The sequence below is a fragment of the Astatotilapia calliptera genome, chromosome 14 (genome assembly GCF_964374335.1).
Source record: "Astatotilapia calliptera chromosome 14, fAstCal68.1, whole genome shotgun sequence".
Lineage (NCBI taxonomy): Eukaryota > Metazoa > Chordata > Actinopteri > Cichliformes > Cichlidae > Astatotilapia > Astatotilapia calliptera.
Window position 1 is genome coordinate 34,191,377 of NC_137435.1, and position 21,722 is coordinate 34,213,098.

The following is a 21,722-nucleotide window of genomic DNA, read 5'->3' on the forward strand; positions in this document are numbered from 1 at the left end:
AAAACAAAAACACAATCTCTGCGGTTAGAGGGAAGAACAGTTTTAACTCTCAGTGATGCCGCAGTGTTCGTTTGACTTTGGGACCTGAAGCGGACAGAGTTTTGGACCTAGATTACTCTGCGAGGCTACTGACTACGGTAGCTGTAATGCTCCAACAATCCATCTGACAATCCATCAAGCACTTCGTAGCTTACACAAGTCGTACTAAAACATTTTTTTACAGATTTATGAGCGCCATGTACCACATAAAATTGGTTCAAGGTTAGAAAGCACAACCAGAATTCATACATAAGGCGCACTGGATTATAAGGCGCACTGTTGATTTTTGAGAAAATTAAAGGATTATAAGTGCGCCTTATGGTGCAGAAAATACGGTACACAAAACAAAAAAACAAAGTGCTGGTCAATCACGGCAACAAAACTTGATATATAAATAAATCTCTTGTCATTTATTTCAGGTTAAGCCTGTTAAAAATTGCAGAAACGCACTTATTCTTGAAGACCTGCAGTCCACGAACCAGTCCTTCCAGACATAGCAGATCATAGCGGTTAGCTGGTACATCGATCTTATACAGGATCACATCAGATGCTCCTGAGGCCTTAGTGTCACCCTGCTCTCTGCTGATTATCTCTTTCTCAGAGGTCTGTAAAGCAGATGGGGAAGAGGAACTTCAGCATGCCAGAATTCAGACACAAATGTAGACAAATCAAAGAACTGTACTTACATCTCTGCAATAACAGAGCATTACTGCATTACTTTATTAACCACAAATAGCGAGCTGTTCGTATTTGATGTCATGTACTTACAATTTCATCCAGCTCCAGCCCAAACTCAAAGCAAAGCTCGTCAAACTCCTCATCAGCTAAAACAAAAGGCAGACAGACATTAGAAGATATTTACTGGCACATGTCACAGCAGCCTGCTCACATTTAACCCTCTGGGCTCTATGCTGGCCATTTGTGTACACTTCAATTTCTTCAATTTTTCACTATTTTTTTAATTTTCCAACTTCAGCTCCTTAATTATATCAATAATATACACTACACATGCAGTTATTCCTGTTGGCTCTATGGTGGCCACTTTTGGCCAACTGAAACCCATTTTTTAATTCCTTGTTACTGACTAAATCAAGTAATTTAGGTAAAATTCCAATAACGTAGATAATGTTAAAACTTAATCATCCTCTCAGCCTCCTCTGATGACCTGTTTGCTGCTGCCTGCCGCTGAAAGGCAGCGGGGAGAGGGGATACTTGAGCAGTGCATTTATCGCGGCATATAATGTTTTTTCTGGATACACTGTGCTCTTTCAGCATTTCAATTTGAAATGTATTAGCACCAGTCACAAATGCAGTATTGCCGGCCATGGTCTTTCCACACTCACGACAGTAAATGCAGTGCATCATGTTGTCAGCTTTACAGTATCTTAGCCACGGAAACTGGTCAAGCCACTCTCTTTGAAATACTTTGTATACACTTTCCCCCTTTTACTTTCAGTGGGCTCTGGCTCGGAGTCGATCGTATGAGGCTCATTATCTGATTCTGTCTCCGGACCAATGTTAGACATAACCTGAGAGGTTGATGGCTCCGTGTCAGAGCACTAGCTATGAATTTCAGATGGCTCAGGCCTTAACGAAAAAGTAATCAAACGTTCTTTATATCTTTTCTCATTATCCACAGCTACGTCCACTTCTGTCAGGCCTAGGCTACTCACTAGAGGTGGGTATTGTCACTGATTAAACACAGCGAAGATTTTCCTGGCCTGGCTTTTTATAGCAGATAACTGCCTTAAAAATATTCTGCAGTAGATCAAAAACTGAAGAAAACCATGAATCAACATATGAACATTACCCGATGCTGCTGAAGTGAAGCACAGCAAAGTTAGAGGTTTTATTTGAGACACAGCCAAGCATTTTTCAATTTGGCATAATTTTAAAAAGTTTTAATTTCTTCGGTATTAAACAGCAGAAATTATGCTTTCTTGTCGGAGGTCATTTTTGGAAACAAAAAACAGCGGCCGACAGCACTGTACATGACTTGTGCATAATAAGCGAAAAATAAACAAATAAAGCGAATAATGCAGAAAACAGATTTGAGATACTGGTCATGAAGTACACTGAGGGTAGAGCACCGCGGTAAAGTGAGCCGTCATTTGTGAGCCGCGGTCAAGCCAGCCGCCTCCTATCCGCCGCATAAATTTCCTTGCGCTTTTACACCAGTCTTTACGGTAGCGCCTTTTCGCTTTATGTGCCGATTGAAAGCCTATACCCGCGCACACGTGCGCGAGCACAAATTACAATGAAACAGCCCGATACAGTCAATACAATTATGGAAATGTCAGAAATTCATTAAAAATCATCATGAGTAGTTGAGGTCCAACTTTCAACACATCCCTCCTCTGGGACACCTTACTGTACCTGTGTGCCAGGTTTCAGCCAGATTTACTGTAGAATTCCTCAGAAATTAAAGTGTACTTGTATTCAATGCAATACAGCCAATACACTACAATTATGTCAATTTTCAAAAATTCATTAAAAATCATCCTGAGTAGTTGATGTCCAACTTTCAAAACATCCCCCCTCTGGGACACCTACTGTACCTGTGTGCCAAGTTTCAGCCAGATTTACTGTAGAATTCCTCTGAAATTAATGGAAACATTTATTCAATCTAATACAGTCAGTACAATAGAATTATGTCAATTTTCAAAAATTCATTAAAAATCATCCTGAGTAGTTGATGTCCAACTTTCAACACATCCCCCCTCTGGGACACCTACTGTACCTGTGTGCCAAGTTTCATCCAGATTTACTGTAGAATTCCTCAGAAATTAAAGGGTACTTGTATCCAATGCAGTCGGCCAATACAGTAGAATTATGTCAATTTTCAAAAAATTCATTAAAAATCATCCTGAGTAGTTGATGTCCAATTTTCAACACATCCCCCCTCTGGGACACCTACTGTACCCGTGTGCCAAGTTTCAGCCAGATTTACTGTAATATTCTTCAGAAATTGCAGGGAACTTATGTTCAGTGCAAGAAAGGCTGAAAGACGACCACCACTGAACAAGACACACAAGCTGAAACGTCAAGACTGGGGAAGGAAATATCTCAAGACTGATTTTTCTAAGGTTTTATGGACTGATGAAATGAGAGTGAGTCTTGATGGGCCAGATGGATGGGCCCATGGCTGGATTGGTAAAGGGCAGAGAGCTCCAGTCTGACTCAGATGCCAGCAAGATGGAGGTGGAGTACTGGTTTGGGCTGGTATCATCAAAGATGAGCTTGTGGGGCCTTTTTGGGTTGAGGATGGAGTCAAGCTCAACTCCCAGTCCTACTGCCAGTTTCTGGAAGACACCTTCTTCAAGCAGTGGTACAGGAAGAGGTCTGCATCCTTCAAGAAAAACATGATTTTCATGCAGGACAATGCTCCATCACACGCGTCCAAGTACTCCACAGCGTGGCTGGCAAGAAAGGGTATAAAAGAAGAAAAACTAATGACATGGCCTCCTTGTTCACCTGATCTGAACCCCATTGAGAACCTGTGGTCCATCATCCAATGTGAGATTTACAAGGAGGGAAAACAGTACACCTCTCTGAACAGTGTCTGGGAGGCTGTGGTTGCTGCTGCACGCAATGTTGATGGTGAACAGATCAAAACACCGACAGAATCCATGGATGGCAGGCTTTTGAGTGTCCTTGCAAAGAAAGGTGGCTATATTGGTCGCTGATTTGTTTTTGTTTTGTTTTTGAATGTCAGAAATGTATATTTGTGAATGTGGAGATGTTATATTGGTTTCACTGGTAAAAATAAATAATTGAAATGGGTATATATTTGTTTTTTGTTAAGTTGCCTAATAATTATGCACAGTAATAGTCACCTGCACACCCAGATATCCCCCTAAAATAGCTAAAACTAAAAACAAACTAAAAACTACTTCCAAAAACATTCAGCTTTGATATTAATGAGTTTTTTGGGTTCATTGAGAACATGGTTGTTGTTCAATAATAAAATTATTCCTCAAAAATACAACTTGCCTAATAATTCTGCACTCCCTGTAGGTCTGTTGACAGAGCTCTGTACAGGTCTGCTCGAGCTGACCTGAAAAGGGGTCCCACCTGTCCAGCAACAACACATGGCATGGAATAATAGACATCATAAACCACAGAGGCAGAACTGTGAAAACAGAAAACCTGAGTGTGCAGCTAGCAGAGGAAATAAACAGCTTCTTCGCCCGCTTTGAAACACCACAACAGCAGCATTCATCTGCCTCAGCCCTGCTCCCATCCTCATCCTCACCTGGTTCCTGCACCGCTCCATTCACTGTAACGGAGCACGATGTCAGATGTGTGTTCCTAGCAGTGAACCCCAGGAAGGCGGCCGGTCCAGACGGAATACGTGGTAAAGTGCTAAGACCATGTGCCCACCAGCTCACCCTCATCTCCACCAGAATCTTCAACCTCTCACTGGATGAAGCAGCCATCCCATCCTGTCTAAAATCAGCCACAATCATCCCAGTACCAAAGAAGTCTCCCATCACCAGCCTGAACTATTATTGCCCTGTGGCCCTCACACCGGTAATCATGAAATGCTTTGAGAGACTAGTCCTTCAGCACACCAAGGATTACCTCCCCCCAGAATTCGACCCCCACCAGTTTGCATACCGTGCAAACAGATTCACAGAAGATGCCATCACCCTCCACTCGGTGCTGAGTCACCTAGAACAGCGGCAGAGCTACGCCAGAATGCTCTTTGTGTACTACAGCTCACCCTTCCACCACTCGCCCATTGAGAGCCTACTAACTTACTGCATCACAGTATGGTACAGCAGCTGCACTAAGGCGGATAGAGCCACCCTCCCAGCATGTTTGCAATGAGTAGGAGATGCTCTGTATCTCACTGTACAACTGTATAGTGACAAAGGTATTGGGTTCTTTTCTAAAAATTGCTATAAACAGAGGAACCCAAACTGATGAAAAGTGGCGAATATTTTTTTTCAAATGACTATTTTTAGTGGATTTTTGATATAGAAGCAGAATGACAGAATGTTAAAAGAAGTTACTTTTAGTCATTCTAAGCTGGGCATTGCGTTCTCTGGCTGTTCAAAGCCATGGAACTTTAGACTTTCCAAGCAAATAATGATGGCCATACTGATGTTCTTTTCAGTACATTTTACTTTATGTTCATTTTCTCTGCTGAAGGTATTGTTCAGGCCTGTCAAGATGGCGCCAGTGTGTGTGGCTCGCCGTCTGGCTCTTCCTCTGTTGTGTTTGCTTATGTTGTTTTTTATTGCTAGAGTCAACTCTCTTTTAATGTACAATCGCCAAAAACTGTTGGACCTCCGAGTTGCCAGTGATCTTACCAATGCAACTTATAATGGACATAAGGCGTTACCTCCATTCCTGTCTGGGATACCAGCTAACCTTTGTCGGACCCTGGCCCCAGCCTCACGGCGAAAGCGTTTCAGACGCCGGGGCAAACGTAGCGGTCTACTCATGAAACTTAAGGCGTACTTGGCGCGCTCTTCCCCGGCTCCGTGGAACGAACGTGGATCTGTACCTTGTCATGCCTTTTCTCCGTGCTCTCTGGAGCCCATCGATGCCTGGCTGGTGCCCGTTGTTGGCTCGGATCAGATGTCCCAGCCACGAAAGATTTCCCCTCATCTTCGTCGGCGCGGTGCGAACCTACAGAACCTACGGGTAAACCACTGCCATTATCAACCTCACCTAGTAGCTTTGAACTGAGCATGTTTGAGCTAGGTCGCTCTCACACAGTGCTCTGGTTTACAGACCCCCAAAATACAATAAGAACTTCTTAAATGACTTTTCTGATCTGTTGGCTGAAATTATGCCAAAATATGATCATGTCCTTATTATTGGGGACTTCAATATTCATGTGTGCTGCCCTGACAAGCCAATGGCAAAGGACTTTTTAAATCTTATTGACTCTTTTGATCTTGTGCAACCTGTGTTTGTGCCTACACAAAAATATGGGCACAGGTTGGATCTTGTTTTAACTCACAATTTACCTGTCTCTAACTTAGAGGTTTGTGATGTTGTATGGTCAGACCATAGGTCTGTCTTGTTTGAGGTTTTCCTTCCTTGTACCAAAGTTAATCTTCCTCCTGTTGCTGCTAGGAGCTGTCGTATTTTTAACCCTTCCTCTGCTGGACAGTTCTCTATTGCTTTTAATCAGAACGGCGGCCTTCCTGATTTCATATGCAATGATACGGAAGAGCTGAGTACGTGGTTTTACTCTGTCTGCCAAACTGCTTTAGATTCAGTGGCCCCCTTTAAGCTTTGGCAAGTAAAAGCCAAATCTGAACCCTGGCTGAATGAAGACACCCGGGCTGCCAGAAGAAAGTGTAGGAGAGCTGAACGTAAATGGAAGAAGGATCAACTTCAGGTGTCATATCAAATGTTACAAGACTACTGGAATTCTTACCAGAAAACTGTAAAAGATGCTAAGAGGAAACATTTTGCTGCTATTATTCAGGCAAATTGTCGTAAGCCTCATGTCTTATTCAAGACTATTGACATGGTCCTTCACGCTCCACAGACTGCTGGTGTCGAGTCTTCTCAGGAAATTTGTGAAAACTTCCTACACTTTTTTATTGATAAAGTGCTATCTGTCAAAGCGCAGACTTCCCAGTCCGTTCTCGACCCTTCTACCCCTGTCCCTAGTTCTGCTGTCTTTGACAGGTTCGAGCCAGTTTCCTTGCTCTGCCTGCAGGAGTTCATTGCTCACATGAAGCCCTCAGGCTCCCCTTATGATGCTCTCCCTCCTCGATTTTTCAAAGAGGTTTTTCTCACTATAGCATCAGCTGTACAATCCATTGTAAATAGTAGTTTGTCCTCTGGTGTTGTACCTGTCAATCTCAAACATGTGGTGATTCAGCCTCTACTCAAGAAACCTGCTCTTGATCCTGATATTATTGCGAATTACAGACCTATTTCCAAACTGCCTTTTATCTCAAAGATTCTTGAAAAGGTAGTTTACAAGCAATTAATGTCGTTCCTAGAAGAACACGGTATTTGAGAAGTTTTCCAATCTGGTTTTAAAGCTTTACATAGTACCGAATCTGCCCTTTTAAGAGTTTTTAATGATGTGTTTTTGGCAAATGACTCAGGTGACTGTGTTATTATTGTGCTGTTAGATTTAACTGCTGCTTTTGATACAGTGGATCATAATATTTTAATTTCCCGTTTAGAGCAGTTGGTGGGTATGCGGAGTACCGCACTGCAGTGGCTCAGATCCTATTTGGCAGAGCGAACTTTCTCTGTGAAACTCGGGGAGTTTGTATCCTCTGTTGCTTCTCTTCAATGTGGGGTCCCACAGGGTTCAGTTTTAGGCCCGCTTCTTTTCTCTCTATATCTCCTACCCCTTGGGTCTATTTTCAGGAAACATGGGATTTCTTTCCACTGCTACGCCGATGACTCCCAGATTTATTTCCCACTTAAAAAGATAAATGGCTTCTCAGTAGACCCGCTGCTCAGATGCCTTGATGATATAAGGGCCTGGATGGCTTTGAACTTTTTACATTTTAATGAACAGAAAACAGAAGTGATGGTTTTTGGTGGCGCTTCTGAGGCCACTATTATAGATCTTGGTTCACTGGCACAGTATGTTAAACCAGTCATCACTAATCTGGGAGTTAAAATAGAGGCAAATCTTAAACTTGAAAGCCAGGTCAGAGCTGTTGTAAGATCTAGCTTTTTTCATTTGAGGGAATTAGCCAAAATAAAGCCTATCTTATCGAAACAGCATTTTGAGACAGTAATCCATGCCTTTGTTACTTCTAGGCTGGATTATTGTAACGCACTTTATTTTGGGGTTAGTGATGCGTCCATTAGGCGCCTGCAGGTTGTGCAAAATGCTGCAGCACGTCTCTTAACTGGAACAAAAAAGTTTGAGCACATTACCCCAATTTTAATTTCACTCCACTGGCTACCTGTATATTTTAGGATTGTTTTTAAAATTCTCTTATTTGCTTTTAAATCTCTTAATGGCCTGCCCCCCCCCACCTCTCGGAGCTACTACAACCATATACACCTCCCCGTTCCCTTAGGTCCGCCAATCAGCAGCTCCTTAAGGTACCAAAAACTAAGTATAAATCTAAAGGTGATCGTGCTTTTGCTGTAGTTGCTCCAAAGTTGTGGAATGATCTACCCTTGAATGTTAGGCAGGCCTCTTCTCTCTCTGAATTTAAAAGTCTTCTTAAAACATATTTATTCGCTGAAGCCTTTGGCATTGATTAGAGGGGTTGACTCAATTTGTTTTGACATGTTTCAATTTATTTTACTTTTTAGTTATTTATTTTATCTTATCTCATTTTAATTTTCTTTACTTATGCTTTTAGCATGTACAGCACTTTGTGAACTCTGGTTTTATGTTAAAGTGCTTTATAAATAAAGGTGGTATGGTATGGTATTTTCATTTTTATGATGTTTCTATTTTTACACAATTCCTCCCACATAGCAAAATTGGTATGGCCTGGATCTGTCCCACACAATGTGCTTACACATGGCCTGCGTACCGCAAAGAATGACGGCCCCATGGTGGCCCAGATCTGGTTTACCAGAGGTGGCCCACACATGAGCCAGCACAAGGCCAGTTGCAGACACACTGCTGGCCCTGTGCTGGCCCAGAACAGTTTCAGCTCTGGCCCCAGATGTCAGCCTAATGTGTACCTTAGCCATGTAAGCCATGTAATAACAACATGTGCTGGAACATAATAGTGCAAAAGTAACATGACGAAACTCTGTTCAGACAGTGAATGGACTGATTCTTATACAGCACTTTTTTACTCACCCATATTACTCAAAGTGCTCTATACAACATGTCACATTCACCCAATCAGGCCAAATGTGGCATGCCATCACATAAACAGTGCCATCTTACCATGCCAGAAGTCAGCCAGCAGTGCCGGCTTGACACCAGACCCAGGCAAGACCCGTCTGCTATGTGGGATGACTTGTTCTTTGGGCATTTTAGTTGTGGATTATGTTTGGGCTGTGTCTCTTGCCCTTTCAGTATTGTATTCTTGTGCTTCTAAGTGTCCCTTTGTTTCTTTTTAGGTTATGTAGTATGGGTTAGAGATATTTTGTATGTTGTTTTTGTTTAATAAATCCGCCTTTTGGATTATTCCCTGATGTGCCTGAGTTCTGTTATTTAGTGTCACTTTGAAAGGACACACATCCAGCATTGACATATAATTGTTCTTTCAATTTTTGATAAAGATTACAGTGAATTGAGATGTAACTTGGCCCAGAGGTACGGTAGGACGCCCAGAGTAAGAAAGTGTTGAAAGTTGGACCTCAACTATTATGGATGATTTTTAATGAATTTTTGAAAATTGACATAATTATATTGTATTGACTGTATTGAATTGAATATAAGTTTCCTGTAATTTCTGAGGAATTCTACAGTGAATCTGGCTGAAACTTGGCACACAGGTACAGTAGGTGTCCCAGAGAAGGAATCTGTTGAAAGTTGGACCTCAACTACTCAGGATGATTTTTAATGAATTTTTGAAAATTGACATAATTGTAGTGTATTGGCTGTATTGCATTGAATACAAGTACCCTTTAATTACTGAGGAATTCTACAGTAAATCTGGATGAAACTTGGCACACAGGTACAGTAGGTGTCCCAGAGGAGGGATGAGTTGAAAGTTGGACATCAACTACTCAGGATGATTTTTAATGAATTTTTGAAAATTGACATAATTCTATTGTATTGACTGTATTGAATTGATTATAAGTTTCCTCTAATTACTGAGGAATTCTACAGTAAATCTGGAGCCGGAGGGCGCTACTGCACTGGGCCCCGGTCTGATGGGCCTGGGCCCCCCTTCCCTGGCGGGTCGCGAAGGGTGGGAGTGCCTACTGGGGTCAGCGGGGGAGCTGGCCCCATGGAGGGGTTACCTGCCCCTCCCGTCCTTCCCTCCCCATCTCCAGCTGCCTCCCTCTTCCCGCTCCTCCACAACCACTCACACATGCAGGGCCTTGGAGTGGGGGTATGTCACCAGGGTGCAGAGGAGGCTACCCCCCCCCCCCGTCCCCTTCTGGCTGCCTCTGCCTCAATTTTATCCCACAACTTAGACATTCACATTATTCACACTCTCATTACACATACATATAGGATCTTGGGGGTGGGCACAATCACGGAGTCCAAATTACCATCAGGGTGTATACCTCACCCCTGACGTCGTTACCCACCTCTCAATTTTAAATACACTTAGTCATTGAGGGCTAGCAGGAGGGACTATGCGCTTACCTGCTGCTCCTTGGCAGGTAGCTCCATGCCCTCCTGGGTTTTAATTGCACCTTAGAACACATATGCATCAACACTACAATGAGCGGGTGGAGGGAGGTTTGGAGTCTTCTCCCACCCCCATTCTCTGCGGCCTGCTGGAGCGGGAGGGCTAGTAGGAGGAGTTGGCCGTCCGACTGCGGTCTGGGGTGTGGGGCCTCCCTGCTGCTGCGGAGTCGGGGTGGTCTGCCTCTCCCCACCGCAGGGAAAAGGGTAACACCACCTGGGTCTGGGTGCAATTCCCCCCTCCAGGGGCAAGGGTACCTAGACCCGGTTTGTAGAGTACGCTTGGGGAGTGTGATTGTGTGTACAGCGTCTCTTTATGTCTGTCTCCACGTTGGTTGAGTGTGGAGTGAGTGCATATGAGAGCATGAGGGTGGGAATGGATGTTTGTGTCTGTGTGTGCCCGTATGTCTGTGTCTATATGTCAGGTTGGGTATCAGACGCCACCTCTCTGGGGACACCTCAGGCCCTCCAAGGTTTGGAGGCCTATCTCCACCCACCACCACTTCCCCTGCCGGTGGCGGACTCCCTCAGGTGTCGGTGTGTTGGTGGTTCTTTGTATCTGGGGGTGGGAGTCCGGGTACACACCGGCTCACTCCTTGGCGGCCGCTTGTCGGGGCCTGGGGCTCGCTCGGGCCCCTTTGGAGGTGGGGTGCCCCCGGCCTCTCGGCCTGGGGCTCGGTCACTCAGGCACAGCTGGGGGCCGGCGGAGCTCACGGGCGCGTCACTGCAACTCCCCCTGACTTCTGCTCCGCGGCTGCTGGGCGAGCCCTCATCTGGGACTCTCCTCAGCTCTTACTGGAACAGTGGCGCGGCTGCCCCTCTGTTGGTCTTCCATGGTCTCTTGTGTTCTGGGGGCCTCTGGATGTCTGGAGTTTTGATCTCCTCCATACCCGCTTCACACCCTGGAGGACGGGGCTGTGGCCCCCCCACACTCCCTAGCAGATCATTACATGGAGAAACCTTTGGAATGCAAGCATGCTGATCCACACAGGTATGCACACATGGGTATTCACAGACGCGGACTAAAGCTTTCTTGGCTGCTGCCTCAAAGCACACTGTGCGCTGTCTATCTTGCGTGCTGCACAATATCGTTTATTATTTAGTAAATATTGATATCTATGACTAGCTAGTTTATTGTGATGGTGCTTTGTTTTCTCTATTATTATGTTGCTCTTTGTTGTTTGCTGTCTCCTCTGTTTGTTTTTTTTGTTTGTTTTTTTTTTTCTCCATACAGGTGATCCAGGAGTTCTTTTTTTTTTTTCCTCTCTCTTCCCCCCCCTTCTCACCGTCTCTTCTCCCCTTTGGTTTTCTTTCTTTCTCTCCCCCTCTTTCTCTCATTCATTCCCCCTGTCCTATTTATTAAAAAAAAAAAAAAAAAAAAAAATGACAAAGGATGAACTGAAGCTCTGCCATCACGTAATGTCGCATACTGCTGTTTCTGATGTCATTTTAAAAAAAAAAAAAAAAAAAAAAAAGAAAGTTGGACATCAACTACTCGGAATGATTTTTAATGAATATTTGAAAATTGACATAATTCTATTGTATTGACTGTATTGAATTGATTATAAGTTTCCTCTAATTACTGAGGAATTCTACAGTAAATCTGGATGAAACTTGGCACACAGGTACAGTAGGTGTCCCAGAGGAGGGATGTGTTGAAAGTTGGACATCAACTACTCAGGATGATTTTTAATGAATTTTTGAAAATTGACATAATTGTAGTGTATTGGCTGTATTGCATTGAATATAAGTTTCCTTTAATTTCTGAGGAATTCTACAGTAAATCTGGATGAAACTTGGCACACAGGTACAGTAGGTGTCCCAGAGGAGGGATGAGTTGAAAGTTGGACATCAACTACTCAGGATGATTTTTAATGAATTTTTGAAAATTGACATAATTATATTGGCTGACTGCATTAGATACAAGTACACTTTAATTTCTGAGAAATTCTACAGTAAATCTGGCTGAAACTTGGCACACGGGTACAGTAGGTGTCCCAGAGGAGCGATGTGTTGAAAGTTGGACATCAACTACTCAGGAGGACTTTTAATGAATTTTTGAAATAAACATAATTGTAGTGTATTGACTGTATTGCACTGAATATGAGTTTACTGTGATTTCTGAGTAATATTACAGTAAATCTGGGTAAAACCTGGCCCAGAGGTAAAGTAGGTGTCCGAGAAGAGGATTGTGTTGAAAGCTTGGCATCAACTTTTAAGAATGATTTTTAATGAATTTTTGAATATGCAACCAGACTGTCACGATGGCTGTATTGGGCTGTTACATTGTAATTTGTGTGTGTGCGCGCGCGTGTGACTGTTCGCGCGCGCGCACGTGTGTGCGAGTCTAGGCTTTCAATCAGGATATAAAGCGAAAAGGCGCTACCGTAAAGACTGGTGTAAAAGCGCAAGGAAATTTATGCGGCGGATAGTAGGCGGCTGGCTTGACCGCGGCTCACAAATGACGGCTCACTTTACCGCGGTGAGAGAGCTGTGCAGGAAGTGTGATTTTATCGTGGTGGAAGCAAAACAGCGAAAGTAAGAGGGAATTCATGACAATGTTTATCTAATCGATTACATGTCCCAGACTCCATTAACAATACAAGAAAATCAAGCAGCACTGCAAATATATGAAATGGTCATTTTTGATGTTGTCCTCCAACAAGTGCATTGTACAAACGAACGTGATGACCATTTTATATTTATAAAAAAAGATGATAAAAACTGATGTTAAAGACTTTATGCAGTAAAAATAGCAACAAAACATAAAAATAATAAAAACTGCAGACTTAATCTGTTGGTGGACACTTTTGGCAACGAACAAGCTGACAGGATAGTGATTCTGAACAAACCCAGAGGCTTAAATGACAGGAGGAAGCGGAGGAAATGATGCAATCACGCTGTCAGTCAACAGGCAGATAGAAATGAACTAGTACTATTTCCTTATCGCAAAAAATACACAAGTTAACAAATAAACCAAAAATAAACTCGCCATCAAATAAGTGGTACTTTCTTTAATAATTAGAAATGAAGGCAGTTAAAATTAGCTCTACAGTTCATGAGCAGCTGCTACATTGCTAACAATCAGACAGCGAGTTCACAACGTACTGACCTAACTCTGTCGTTTAGAAGCAAAAATAAAAAAAAAGAGAAAACAGACGAGCAGATTAAAGGTTACCGGAAAATACAGTAAATATGACTTACTGTAACTTCTACCCAAAGCTTTGAATAGAAGATCCCGTTTAACTCCGACAGTCGGCATGTTCGCTGCTAATCGTCACCAGCTATGTGGAGGAAAAGGACCCTCACTAGCCGGTTGTAGTTGTCTGCAGAGGTGCCTGAGTGATTATTCTTTTTTTTTTACTCTCACAAAACTTTATTTAGAACTTAACATAAGCCGTTATGTTCATTCTTAATATAAGGAAAACGTTTAGATATAGATTTGTTCAATTTTTGCAATGCAGCATGTGAGCTCCGGGACACAGACCTACAAAAAGGTTAAGCTATTTATTTACAGCTTTTTAGCTATTTAATTTTACTTCAAACAATCGGTAACACATTGTTGCGTGCTGGAGAAATCATCATCATCATCATCATCATAACTAGAGAATGCGTTCCCTGAAGAAAATGCAGTGCGAAAGCTGATACGCGAATATTTTTTAGCTGAAATACTGTAATTGCTAAAATATTTGGGAAACTTGTTAAATTTAACTGAAATACACCGAATCATTCACCTGAAAGCTGAAGTTCACACCGAAAAGAAGGTTCAAGGTTGGAAAGTAGCTGAACATCTTCAAAATACATATTATTAGTAAGTTAAATTTATTTGCCAAAGACACTGAGGAAATTGAATTTACGCCTGACCCCTGACCCCATGGGCCCCGACATAAACCTTGGAACGCGTACTTTTATACTTCAGTTCTGTCCAAAAAGGTTTTGAAGCTTTAGAGTAGCTTTTCAGAAAATAAAAGTACAGTAATTACACTGTACAGTGTACTACAGTGTGCAAGATATTAAAACAAACAAACAAACAAAACCCGAAGCTCCTTTAAGCTGAAGGTCAAAACCTTTATTTAAATATTACACAGACTGCGTGTGCTGACCGAACAGGCTTGGGCTGAAGCAATGCAGCACCTAACCTATTTTCAAGTAGGCTATCATTACTTTAAAGGGGACTCAAGAAGGAAGCCCCCTGGCACCGCTCTGGTGGAGCGGACACCGCCGTTGCAGTCGACTAACCCGTTTCCCTCCATTCTGCCTCCCCAGGACTTGGAAGTGACCGGTACTGTACCCGAGAAACTGGGGCAGGAGTACCGCTAGAAGTGTGGGCTGCTGGTACACCTGATGCGGGAGTGCCCGCTGATGGAGGTGCGACAGGTGTTCTGTGGCGCCAGTGTTCTGGATTATCTGGCGTTGTGAATTAACTGGGGACGGTCAAACAGATGTGTGGGCCGATGGTGATTTTCCGTTGGCAGATGGGCAGATGTTTGCTTTGTTGTGGTTGTTGTTGTTGTTTTGTTTGTTTGTTTTTTGTAGCGGTATAAACAATGAAAGGTAGTGGATTGGCCAATTGGTCATGGTCGACTCTGGCCTGGACCAATTAAAGCCGAGGACGTTGGCTGCACCCTCCCCCTTCCTTGTGCTACGGGGTCCGTTCTTCGTACCTCGCTTACTACATCCAAGATCAAATGACACATCCAAGATCAAATCATCGCGCTAACTTTGAGCTCGCTATTCCGGTTCTCCGAACACACCTGTTGTTGACGATTAGTATAGCTGGATGAAGTAATGTGAGATCACTGGGTGGCTTAACAGGGGCTACGCATCGATAGTAGAAACATTGATCGGCAACCCTTTGATTGGTCGGCGAAAATGTCGAAGGAGCGCGCTCGGTATTCTTCGGCAGCAGAGCAAGAACTCTTGATTGAGGGATTTCAGGAGTTTCAGAGTTTAATTAAAACGCAAGGGAACACTGCAAAGGCTGCAAAAGCAAGGCGAGAGGGCTGGCAGAAAGTTGCTGACAAATTAAACTCGTAAGTAATTTAATAATAATAATAATAATTATTATTATTATTATTATTATTATTATTATTATTATTATTATTATTATTATATAATATTATATAATAATAATAATAATAATAATAATAATAATAATAATAATAATAATAATAATGGATTGGATTTATATAGCGCTTTTCAAGGCACCCAAAGCGCTTTACAATACCACTATTCATTCACTCTCACATTCACACACTGGTGGAGGCAGCTACGGTTGTAGCCACAGCTGCCCTGCGGCAGACTGACAGAAGCCAGGCTGCCATATCGCGCCATCGGCCCCTCTGGCCAACACCAGTAGGCAGTAGGGTAGATTTATTATATTATATTACATTATATCCTCTTTCACATTAGAGCCACGACAGGGCCCACTAGAACATGGGAACAAGTAAAAGTGAAATATAAGAATATTCTACAGAATGGTAAGATTTATCACTTATATTGCTTTTAGTCTCTTGCAAAGAGACCCTGAAATAATCTGTTTGTTTGTTTATAACAGCAACCAAGAAAAGGGCAGAGCAAAAAAAGACAGGTGGTGGTCCTGCACCCCCTCGTCAACAAGTTGGTTAAGTAAATAATACCCTCACGGGAATATCGATATCTCTCTATGAGCACACTGTCGCGCTGAGCTAAAGGATCCTGTCTATCCCGCAATATACGCTGAATTCTGAGAACTCTCCTTATCAATCTTGCACCTTCCGCAATGGGTGGCTCGCTTATACGGACAGGACATGGCTGCGACAGGCTTCCCAAATCCACCTTCGCTTTTATAGCCGTGGTCTCTCATCAAGATTACACGAAGTAATTTACAATTACTACTCTAAAATATGAATTACATCTGAAATAATCAAATACATGAAATAGAATGATTAATAGTACATTTCCATTTTTTAGGAAATGACCTGTATGTATCTGTATGAAATCAATAAAAGGATCAAGTACTGCATTAACTTTAGTTACATTGATAATATTTATTTATGGTAAAACAGTGGTAAAATATCGCTGTTGCTTTCGTATAAATGAAGCGGACATACCTGAGTGGCCGCGATCTAATCCTGTTTACATGAAGTAAACCTGCTCCCGAGCAGGTTTACGCTTACGGATCTGTTGCTATGGCAGCAAGTCCCGGATGAGCTTCGGAGAACCGAACGATCCAAGATCATGCGAAATCGTCAACAATCAAATCCAGCTAACTTACTTAGCGGGGTACGAAGAACGGACCCCGGCTCTGAAAGCAATCTTATCACAGATAAACAGAAGAAAATGGTATTGAGGTATCCATATTGAGGTTAAAAGGAACGCGATTAGTCCTGTACTTCAGCTAGAATGAAAATAAAAAACGCAAAGCTGGAGTTATTCTGTGTCTGCGCAGCTGCCTCTTCTTCTTCTTCCCCTATTCTCTCCCCCAATTGCTACTTCAATCATGAAACTGATCAGTGTTCAGCTGATCGGCTTTTCTGTCGCAAGTCTCTCTTGTTTGTTTATCGCCCACTTTACAATAAACAGTTTAGAATTATTATATTTCTGACTTTCTCAGGAAAAATTTCGGGACCTTGTGAATCGGAATCAAATCAATTATTGAAATCAGAGACGATACCCAGCCCTATCCGTCAACAAACCAGCAAATAAACACTAAATTTAATGAGGGCAAAATGAAGCTCTCTGAAGCATTTTGAAGCTTGTGTTAAAAAACGGTTCATTACCGCAAGATAAGATTCATGGTCTGCTCTTAAATGAACTCTCCCTGTTGTGTAAATCTCTGAAGATAATAAATAAGCCCCAGGCAATTAAATTGCACAATTTTTTTTAGAAGAGCTTGATCTGTCTTAGCCCCTTGAGTTAGATGTCTTGTTAATAAAACCTCACTTTTAATGATTTTCATGATCCCCCTTATCTCCTTTATTTTTGTTCCTTGCATACACCCACACACACACACACAGAGAAATATATATGTGTGCGTGTGTGTGTGTGTGTGTGTGTGTGTGTGTGTGTGTGTGTGTGTGTGTGTGTGTGTGTGTGTGTGTGTGTGTGTGTGTGTATTTTTCATCTATTGTGGCCCAATTTCAGACAAATTTGTGAACCCCACTGTAGAGTGGGCAGTCGTAATGAAGAGGTTCATTTTATTTTGTAGATTTAAGCTGCTCTTCATATTTTTGGCCACCAGATGTCACCAGATTGCACTGTGTTGAAAAGCTTCCAGTAACTCATTTACAAGACAGCTTTGAAGATCTGCTGGCATCTTCCGAGCTACAGGGCTTATGTGAGACCCACACCCATCTAAACCAAAACTGACATGAGTGACTGATATGAGATCATTTCTGAGGACCTGAGAGTGGTGGTGGTTTAAATGTCTCCTTTTATTTTTAGATTGCAATGATGATGGAGTTCCTTAGACTTTAAAAGGAAAACAAAATCCTATCACATATCACTGCTGAAGATCTGGGGGATTTTTTGGTGGAGAAGAGCAAACAGACACTCAAAGAGCAGTAAGTTACTGTGACACCTACAGATCATCCACCTCACACCTGAAACTCTGTTTGTGATGAAGTGTAAATGCCAAGAGAAAACCTCTATTTTTTCTTTTGAAGGCTTTGGGACTTGGAGGATTTTGAGGAAAAAGAAGCCAAACCACTTCTGAAAATGGTAAGACTAGAAAATAAAAAAAATTAAAAAAAAACATGTTCTGGGTTTTCGTCCAAAGTTGACTGGTATTTGGAACTGTTCATTATTCATTTCACCTTGACTAAAGACCTAGTTCCATGATATTGCCTCCACCATACTTCACCAAGGGTATGGTGCTCTTCTGGTGATGTAAAGTGATTATGCAACTTATATGAACTTATATGAACGTTTATGAACTTAACTGCATAAGTTCATAAACTTATGCAGTTTATGCAGGTTTATTCTACAATGGCAGATGGCTGCATCTCCCTGAGCCTGGTTCTCCTGGAGGTTTTATCCTGCACTTAAACTTTTGATATATAGCACCCTCAGGTGGCTGCTGTTGTGATTCGGTTCCACATGAATAGAATTGAATTGAAAAATCCAATTCAATTGGTCACATTAAAGATGGGAAAACTTTTAAAAGTAAAATCACAAATATCTGGCATTTTAACAGAGATCAATTTCATTCATTTTTAGCCTGAATTATAAATATAACTTACTTGCGCTATATTAATTTGATGTCTGTTGTTCATATTTTCTTTCACATTTGTCATAAATATTATGAGTTGTCTTAAGGAGGGAAAGTAATATTATACTTTAAAGAAGATAATGTAATTAAAAATGAATGCTATTTTCATAGTAAATAGTATTTTTCTTCATTTTCTGTCTTAACATATATGAAACATTTAAAAAAGCACCACTGACAGGACAGATAGCAAATAAGAGTCAAGTTCTCTCATAGAAAACAAAATGCACTACTATTTGTAATACTGAGGAGAAAACTGTTTGTTGGAGCCCAAGGCGAAAGTCAGATTAAATAATTTCAGGGAAGAAAAATGTATTGAAAAAGAGTAGCAGTATGTGAACTAGCTCAAAATAATGAATTGAAATGTCAAAAAGGACAGAGAACCCTTTTAGGGCTGACAGAAAACACCACCGTAAAGGGATGAGTGTGAAGAAACATTTGACTAGTAGTGATGCACTCCCATCACACAGGGTGGGGTGGGGGTGGGCAGGCAGGGTATACCCTGGACAGGTCCAGGACCAATGAACCTAACCTCAATAATTGCATGTCTTTGGACCTGGGAGGAAGCTGTGGAGTACCCGGAGAGAACTGAAGCAAACACATGATCATATATTTGCTGCTTGCAAACATATTCAGTCTGTTTCTAATCAAATCAACAGAGTACACATTCCAATGATACTTTCAAAAGCAATCTAAGTTGGATGACCTATTTTCAAGTCTAAGAATGATTCAGAATGAAAGATTACAGTTCTCCATATAGAAATGTCCACTCTAAAGCGTTTAAGCGTCGACTCTTTAGTCATCAAACCTGATTCGATTTTGGGACGAACATTGTTCAAAGTAAGTAAAGAATAACTTGTTGCAAAGTAGATATGATGAGAAACATGTACAATGTTGTTTCAGTCTCTTTTTTCAGTGTCCTAATCACATAAAGTCAGTCAATTTTACTTTATGTGATTAAAATCGCATTATTCAGTACAGACATAACAATCGCACTGCCATACACCTGGACAAAAAGCAAATAGGTAATAGAGTTGATTTTCAGTTTTCGGATTCATACCTGAAGTTAAAGTATTTATTGTTTTATCTGTTCCCTGTTATCTTGCTATGCTTCAACCACAGCAGCAGAAAGAGACAGGTTTTTGTCTGATCGTAGAGAATGATCGTTGCTCTCTTAGTGGAATTGTTGCACGGAGGATGTAACATCTATGCAAAGCACTGAGATCTGTCGCTTGGTCAGGATTAAGCCCTCTCTTAGCTTCCAGGTTAGCAAAAGTGTCACTGGAGATATTCAAATACATCCCTCCACAGATGTTGATGAATTCTACAAAAATAAAAAACAGGTTGTTAAAAACACTTGAACTTCACAACTCATTATATGAAATATCGTAGTATACAGTACAATGAAATGTCAGATTAGCATTGTGTGTCATATCACAGGCAAGTTTAGACCCTTTAATAATAGTAAAAGCTTTAAAAAATATATTATTTTCTGGAATAGTCTATCTTTTTCTAACTTATCTATTGACGACAGTACAGGATAGAATGAAAACATGTTTTAAGTCCAGTGTTGTTGTTGATGCCATGATGTTACAGTGCGCTCACACAGAGGGAGGTTTGTCATTAATAGGCTCAATAAGACTTTCATTGTTGTGATAAAAAAGAAGATGCAGAGATTTAAAGCACACTTTAACTGAAACATTAAAAAACTTCAAATTGTTCTGATGATGCCAGGTTAAAACCTTACTGTTTAACAGTGTGTACTGTTAAACAGTAAGGTTACATTAAAGGGATGAGTATGAAGAAACAGTAAGGTCTGAAGTGTTACCCAGAGGTTGATTTTAAACCGCTGTCTGTGTGGTTTTACACATAAAAATAACTACGTTTATACGAACACTATTTTGCATGAGCTAATGATTATATACATTAAACAAACACCCAGGCAGGAATCTCCCACCACCGAGGAGCTCGACACCGCGCGTTGTCATGGCGACAAGCATCCCATCTTAAATTTGTCTATAAAGGTGAATTCGGGCTTCGCGCACTGGTTTGTGTGCGGGTGTCGTGCTCGTGACGTCTTGCTCTTTTGTGACCGTCAGTAACCCATGCGGTCATGTCGAGCCTTCCTTCCATGTCGGCCGGCCCCTAGCACGCGCCACCTCCGCGAGTCCAATCATAACTCAAAGAATGCCCACCCTCTCCCTCCCAACCCGCCATCCAAGTCGTCCTCGTACAACAACACAGCGCGCGTGTCACTTCCGGACCGGGCAGCGCACAGCATCAGCAGGCAGAGTGAGAGCCGATGGATGAACATATGAACGGAGCCGTCACAGACAGAGCCTGAGCACAGACACGCTGAAGACGTGCCAGCGATAAACTAACAGAAACATTTACCGGTAAGTTTCCTCGTCGTTTTGTGACGAGCACACAGGATGCTGTGGCACCGTCAAGCTACACTAAAAAATGAAGATCTACTCTGAAAGTAAGAAACTTTATGCGTCTAAAAACAAAAACAGGTCTAAGAGGTTTATTAAATGATGTTGAATGTCACATGTTCTAAATATTTGGGAGCTAACTTAGAGGCCTGCCAAATAAAAGAGCCAGTGACTGGGGGGATTTTATGTACTAAGTATTTTAAATAGCAGTTTTGCTATTAGCTTTCTGACTTGTTTCGTTGCAGGTAAAGATAAATAATGCCCATAATTATTGTTTTTATTGTTTTTTATTTTATTTTTCTTCTTAAATGAAATGTGGGCATTACCTCCCATGTTGTAAAGTGTTTTACTTTAGAATTTGAAACCGGAAGTGTAACTGACGGTAACTGGTTTGTGTTGAATGTTGCAGCTGGAACATCTGTGGCTCACTGCTGAGCCCACTGAACTGATAAAGTCATTGAAATTACACAACATGTTACATGTCTTTGGCCTCACTCTTAAGCCTTAACAAGGAATGATTTATGCCCCTTAAAATAATTTTGTAACATTTCTTCATGAGCTAATATAGGTCAGCTTATTACAGTCTTAATTTTTTTTGATGTGGAAACTTTTATAAATGTCCCTTTTCCATCTCTCCTTTGGTATTCACATTTACCCAATTACGAAAAGCAGACAAGTGGAGCACATTTTAAAAGAACATTTGTTGTACTCAAAGGCCCAGAGC

General features: G+C 41.6%; 2 protein-coding genes across 4 annotated transcripts in view; one reads left to right on the forward strand and one right to left on the reverse strand.

Annotated features, from left to right (window-relative positions):
- The window catches only part of farsb (phenylalanyl-tRNA synthetase subunit beta), a 31,045-nt gene extending 17,386 nt beyond the window's left edge, over positions 1-13,659 (reverse strand). The window contains exons 1-3 of the mRNA XM_026191546.2: positions 13,520-13,659; positions 808-863; positions 490-644 (exon numbers count right to left, since the gene is read on the reverse strand). Coding sequence (XP_026047331.1) covers positions 490-644; positions 808-863; positions 13,520-13,577 — 269 coding nt within the window. The 5' untranslated portion in view covers positions 13,578-13,659. The remainder of the gene's footprint in view (positions 1-489; positions 645-807; positions 864-13,519) is intronic.
- A 1,292-nt stretch (positions 13,660-14,951) lies between these two features.
- Positions 14,952-21,722, forward strand: part of acsl3a (acyl-CoA synthetase long chain family member 3a) — a 47,559-nt gene continuing 40,788 nt past the window's right edge. Inside the window, exons 1-4 of one of the 3 annotated variants that reach the window (XM_080288589.1) lie at positions 14,952-15,348; positions 17,505-17,633; positions 17,741-17,859; positions 17,962-18,016. The gene's annotated coding sequence lies outside the window, so the exon portion shown is untranslated. Of the gene's footprint in view, positions 15,349-17,504; positions 17,634-17,740; positions 17,860-17,961; positions 18,017-19,065; positions 20,960-21,722 lie in introns of those variants that run through there. The other 2 variants (XM_026192349.2, XM_026192350.2) reach the window with 2 other exon arrangements.